The sequence below is a fragment of the Magallana gigas genome, chromosome 6, assembly GCF_963853765.1.
Source record: "Magallana gigas chromosome 6, xbMagGiga1.1, whole genome shotgun sequence".
Taxonomy (NCBI): Eukaryota; Metazoa; Mollusca; class Bivalvia; order Ostreida; family Ostreidae; genus Magallana; species Magallana gigas.
This window is the reverse complement of record NC_088858.1, coordinates 3,753,300-3,759,967: the sequence shown is the minus strand read 5'-3', so window position 1 is coordinate 3,759,967 and position 6,668 is coordinate 3,753,300. Positions and strand designations below refer to the sequence as shown.

General features: G+C 34.5%; 1 protein-coding gene across 1 annotated transcript in view; it reads right to left on the bottom strand.

The window, feature by feature from the left end:
- Positions 1–6,668, bottom strand: part of LOC105339544 (hypoxia-inducible factor 1-alpha-like) — a gene marked incomplete at its 5' end in the record, with an annotated part of 58,211 nt that continues 51,543 nt past the window's right edge. The window contains 6 exon segments of the mRNA NM_001305337.1: positions 1–819; positions 2,161–2,255; positions 3,215–3,441; positions 3,759–3,874; positions 5,710–5,835; positions 5,998–6,113. Of these exon segments, the coding sequence (NP_001292266.1) occupies positions 649–819; positions 2,161–2,255; positions 3,215–3,441; positions 3,759–3,874; positions 5,710–5,835; positions 5,998–6,113 (851 nt within the window). The 3' untranslated portion in view covers positions 1–648.

Genomic DNA, 6,668 nt, shown 5'->3' with positions numbered 1-6,668 from the left:
AAATTTTTTAACACAATTTTTTTCATAATTGTTGTCTTTTGACAAAATATACATACATTTTGATCTATAACATTCTTCAGAAAATATACTTCCAGTCTCATATTTGTTTGCAGAGCTGACATTTTGTAGTGTGGGGGGATGAGCAGGTTTCGCCTGTCTATGATGGATGATTACAATTATAATGGAGATGGAGCTATGCTATGAGTTCCTGACAAAATTTAGTCACATTTTCAAAGCTCTTTTCATTTCAGTTGTTCTAAAAAATTCTACATCAAAAATAATGATAATGGGTATATTCAAATGATGTTAGCCCTATATTTGCAAAAAGAAAATCTTTTTTTAATGCATCAAATGAATTCTCATTAACAGTCTTTGAAATGTCTGATTTCTAATAATAAAAGCTGTTTACTTTTACAAGTAAACTTCATACAGTAACAATGTAAAATGCAGAGTATCCCCGAAAGATAGATCCTGCAATTCATTTAAAAAAACCAAATGTAAAGTTTCTTCCTTCAAAAAAATAATCAAAGCAAGTAGTAAATAAATGAAAGCTTAATCACGGTTACATGGCAACCACTCTGTGTTTGATTTTTCTCTCTGTTTCCACAACAACACCAGTTACCATAGATACAATACAAAAATAAAATGTCACATCAGCTCTGAATCAGGTAGAAACAACTCCAGAGCGGCCAATAGATCCGGATTTTGAAGCAAGAGGTCTGGAGTCTCGATGACTTCCTGTGTCTGTGGCATTGTGGGCAAGCGTTTACCACCAGAGAGGCTGTCCCTGTGTCCCATGGCTGGAAAATATGGCTTGGCCTGTAATAAGGAAACAGCAAAGTAACATGGATGTTACTGACAGAATGTGAGGAGGAAGAGCTAACAGAGATAAAGGGAGATAATCTCAACATTTTCTGTGTGGACAACATTTCATATAATCAACATACATCAAAAGTTACATAACAAGTTTTTCATACAACATGAAAAGTTAATACAAAATGGAGTTGACAGTGTGAAAGCTGTTCAACTAAATAAACTTGATGGACCAGGTTTTCTTGATATCAAATTGCATATATATACTCCCAAATAAAGCAATGAAAAGATACATATATCAGGTTTTATCTATGTGCAATTCATTTCCGCTTTGTTCATGACAATTTCCGACTCGCGGAAAATAAATCAGCCTAAATCTAATACAAATTTTGTTCTTTGAATAGAGTATTCTCTTGGCAAACGAACAGGTAAGTAAATGAACCGTGAACTATGTTCAGCTAGTTTTGTTCGGGGGTAGAAATAACGGCATCAGAGGACAAGCACCAATGTCTAATCATACTCAACATACTGATCTATGATTGTTCCATGTCAGAAAATAAATATTGATAATAATTATACATTACAGAAATTATGTAAATTGTTTCACTGTCTGAAATGTTTATTAAAAATTAAGAGTTAAAATTAAGATGTTTTTTCCTCAATTACTTCATGGATTTAAACAATCTTGCATGAACTATTATTCACTTTGACTATGAAATAGTGAAAATTTGATTCGCCTAAATTTATATTGTTTTAGGTTCAAATTTATGAAAAAACATGATGTGGAAAAAACCTGATACATGGTATCTTTATGGTTTTTTTTGGATGCTTATGATTTGGAATAACTAATACATAGTACATGTATTTCAGTTTGTCTGCACAAGAATTTCAATCAGTTACATGAATCACACTTTCCAACATCTAAAACAATCAATGCCAGTGTGAACACCTAACCACACTCAAACTTTGTGAATTTTTTCTGTTTTATAAACAAATGTACACACTATTTCTTTCAACCAATGATAAAACAAAATTCATCTGATTCAGTTTTTAGAGTAGAAATAATCTTAGTTTTTTTTTTAAACTCTTCTTTTTTTTGCATGTAACAGCATTAACATTTCTTTCAGAAAGTGTAAATAAGCCATTGGGAATAAAACATGAATTCATGCAATATAGAAACATTTCTTCTGTTGGTCCATGGTCTGTGAATAATTGGGAAACAGCCAGGATGTTACATATCAAATCATTTCCAATCATATTGAAACAATGTGCTTTAAATGGTCCGAGGTCTTTCCCTCCTTTTTTTTGGAAGGGGTAGGGGAGGGTGAGGGAGACCCAGGACCTCACCTGATGTTGCTGTGGTTTCCTCACGGAGTACCCTGTGGGTGGGTCTTCCCCGTTGACCAGGAGACTCATTAGAACACTGTGCTTTTTAGTCGGCTCTGTAGAACACAACATAGAAACATACACAACAGTCTTACAGTGTCACCTAACAATATTTTACAATACAGTTTTCTTTAATATTACCGTATGTACTGGTATATTGATTTTGTAAAGGAACATAGAACATAGTATCTTAATGTCTTAAAGAAATGAAAAACACAGAAAACCATAATTTGCCAAATATATTATGCACTTTTTACAAGAAAATTTCTTTTTGAGAAAGGGGTGCTTATTAAACACCCCAATAGAATTTTGACCCTTTTTTCAGCAGGTAAAACATTGGCTATCTAAATCAGTACATAGCCTCAGTACAGATATGCTTGTATAATGCTACTTCTGTTTGGTTACTGCATTTCTTAAACTACTGAAATTACTGTTTGGGCGTATTTAGCAGAAAATAATTTGCTCTTCATCCTTGATAGATAAATTGCATTAATGGCCATTCAAAATTAATATAAACTGTTTATTCAGCAATCAAAGCTGTATATTCACCATTTCCATGTACGCTGCCATTCAAGATGTTATTACTTTAAATTAATAGATCTTTACAATAGATCCCGATTCTGGGTCTTAGTGCATATTAAACAACCAAACTAGATTTTTTCACATATTTTCAGGCCCAAAGTGGGGGATATGTATTATACACAACTATATTCAGCAAATTACGGAGATCTACATCAATTAATTTTAGCCCACATATGCTATAAACATTTTCATCTCCAGGATAAAAATGGCATCAAATGATATTTTATTTTTCTCCCTTTCACCCATACCCATTCCCAAACATCCCTTCATGTGTTCACTATTTAATTAACAATGCACTCTGTACAACAAATTAAATGTTATTAAACTAAATAAATTCTCTCTTTTCATGTTTTGTTCACAATAAATGTCCGCCCAACCCATCAACAACAGTTAATATCGGGGAATTGTCAACATTGTGCCGGAGGCTCCTTACCCTGGTAATCCTGAATGAATCGTTTCTTGCTAGGAGGTCCCTTTTCCAGACTGTTCATGTCAAGGGGCCGCTTCAGCTGCAGGTTGAAGGTGTCAGGAGGCTGCTCTATGCTGGCCACGGCGGTGCTGCCCACCAACATGTCACGAATACTCATCCGCGGCTCCTTGGGTGGGTCCTGGTAAAGTTTGTCCTTGGGAACAAAGACGGACTCCGTGCGACCAAACAACCTGTCAAAAGAGTTATGCGTTTCATATTACCTCGGTTAATCACTTATTCTGATAGTATCATGGTAATTAACTCATTTATCACCATATAACCTTTACTCAACTTTTGTTGTGTATGTTTTTTTTTTATGTTCATAAAGTTTAACACAGTTACATTGCACAATTTGATTGGTCAATAAAACTGTGAAGAAATCTATGACTGGTCAAAAGAAAAATCACCAGTAAAATCCCAAATCTTAATTTTGATGTGATCTTAATTCCAGACCTAATCTTCTGATAAAAAAATTAAATGTCATAAAGTGAGAGTGGACTAGGCTTACCCTGGATTAAAGTCGCTGTTGATGGTAAACAATGCATCACTTGTCGGAGGAAGCAGGCTGAAGTCCTCCTTCTTGTTCATGGGGATATAAGGAGCCCTCATGTCCATGTCCAGGTCCTGTAATACACCATACCAATATCATCAATATAAAGTCCATAAGCCACACTGCTCACCTGAGCTTGTCATAGAACAGGTAATACAATAGCCACACCTTTCCTTATTTGCATCTGCCCTTGCTTTATAAAGTGAACTTTTCTTTGTTAGTAAGCCTGAAGGTTTGCCAACTATCTATGGCTAGCTGATTACGTTAAGATGGAACTTTGAACGCGCTTTCAAAGTCTTGAATTCTGGGAAGAATTTTGACAAGTTGTTTAAAAGAATTTCATTTAAGTTACCGTCTTCAGTCTGTGCCAAACTTGCATCTTTTGGAAGACTGATTATAAAGTGAAAAAAGATATCCATATAATCTATCTGATTTATGATATCAACTAGACTTCAAAAACTAATTCCGATAATCTATATATGTATCAAGATTTGTTAATATATAAAGTTGAGTCAGTGTTCAATCATTTGTAGGCCTTCATGTCTGACTTCTGACCAAAATTTTAAAATAAAACCATGATTTCTCATTGTTCTGAAGAACAATAAATCTTGTAATATATAGCAGTATCTAATTGATTCTGATTCACACTTTATTTAGAAATGATTACTCAACTGGCAAACCTTGTAAATGGGTTAATTTGAACTGAAGGTAATTCAAAGACAGAGTCGTCTCTCTTCAAGCATATATACCCATACCCACAAGTTTTATAATGGGGTAAAATATTTTACAAACAAGATCTGACAAAATTATGAAGTTCTAAAACTCTGTAATATATACATGTACTTGTCTATCTAAATGTTTCTGTTTCTACAAATCAACTGTCAATTTATTTTTAGTCAAATACTACTGCATTACAACTAGTGCCCTGGTATTGCCATCAAAAACAAACAATACACAAGAAGTGACCAAAAGGTTGGTTTTAACTTGTAATAAGCTTTTTACATACTTGTATGTTTCACAAACAAACTACGTCTCCTTATATTCAAACAGCATTTATCCTGCATTTTCCTTCAGGTTTTTTTTCAAATATCATTAAGTTGAATATAATACGGAATTTTTAATATTGGTACAATTCAATAATATTGTTTTAGGGTTGTAAACTTATATACATTTACATGTGATTTAAGGCCAGCTAATACATTTTTCCTTAGAACTTTCCAATAAAAAAATACCATTAATACTTATGAAAGCGATTCGTTAAAAACACTGATTGTGATTTTTTTAATTTCTCCTTTAAAAAAATTTTAAGACAATTTAGGATAATTGTAAGAGACGGCTGATGCCTATACAACAGTCTACTGCTCTCCTTAGACCAAAAAACCCCCACAATGCAACTGCTTTACCCATGTCACATGACTACCCTATACACACACAAATCTTGTATATCATATATTTAGCCTGCATCACCTAATCCATAGTAGTTGGGTGGCTTTTTCAAATCATTTAAAGATGTGGGCATATTGTCTGCCTACACATATCAGATCCTTCTCCTGTTTGTTACTGCTCATTGACAAATCAAAATACTGCTTTAAAGAAAGGAAACAGATTGTGGTTTGATCTTTATACAGGGTATGCCATTGCTTGGTTGTTTGCAGGATTGGCCAACAATTTACATTTTCAAGTGTACTAGTTGGGAAAAAGCATGTGGTTTCTTACAAACAATGGAATCGCTTCAGTATATTCATGACAATATCTTGACATTTATGAACACACCTCAAAAAAAGGATCTTGCAAACTGTTAATTACCAACCTTCCCATCAAACTCATTATCACTTCTTAGTAGCCACCTCATTGTTACTTCATCTTTTATCAATATCAATTTTATCATAGTAGCCATGGCGACACATACCGCAGTGGCCTGATCATTTCTTTGGTACGTTTCCACATTTGAGAAGAATTTGTCCATGGCATCCACGACACTCGGAGTGAGGGGGGTGGTGTAGTCCATGGGGCTGATGGGTGCAGGGCTCACCGACTGTAACAAACAAAGGTCTCATGGTAGAAAAACATGTTTGATAAATAAGTCTACACCATAGAGGAACCCCAGGCATGTAGCCTGTCTTTTGATAAATAAGTCTACACCATAGAGGAGTGTTAAACATCTGATCCCCCGGGTGCGTAGCCTGCCTTTACTCACCGGCGGGGTAGCGAGGGGGGACTTGATGGCATGGGAGCAGATCCGGGCGCTGAACATGTCTGGTTCTTCCTTCAGGGCCGGCATCGGTTGGTCTGGAGAGAACTGGACACAGTCATCTAAAACACATCAACAAGTTTATCCATTACTTCTGATTTCACCCATACATTGTTGCAGGCTTGAGAAGCAAACAAATACATTTATAAATTCTGTGGGGTTTATTTAAAAAAATCACAATATATATTTATGAGACTCAAAGCTGAAGAGATTCAAAAGCCATAAAGATCTCAAATCCTAAGCAATATCAAAACTCTTTTAATTAACGGAAAGTTTTTTGTCTGTATCATAGATTTTGAGATTTGTGTGGAAAGTTTGAATTATTCTGAAAGTGTATGTATTGGATACCAATATTCAACAAAGTCTGTGGCTCATTAGAGTCTTAGACACTGACAATATAGATGATGAGTTTGTGGCTGGATACCGTAATAAAAATTATCTATTTTTCTATATATACACATGTTTAAGGTATGAACAGCAGATACTATCTTTCAAATAATAGCAATACAGTAAAACATGGTTATAGCGAACATGCTTATGATGAATTGATGCTTACAGCGAAGTAATTTTTATTTCACGAGACTTCTTGCATGTTGTATACTGGTAAGTTATAACAA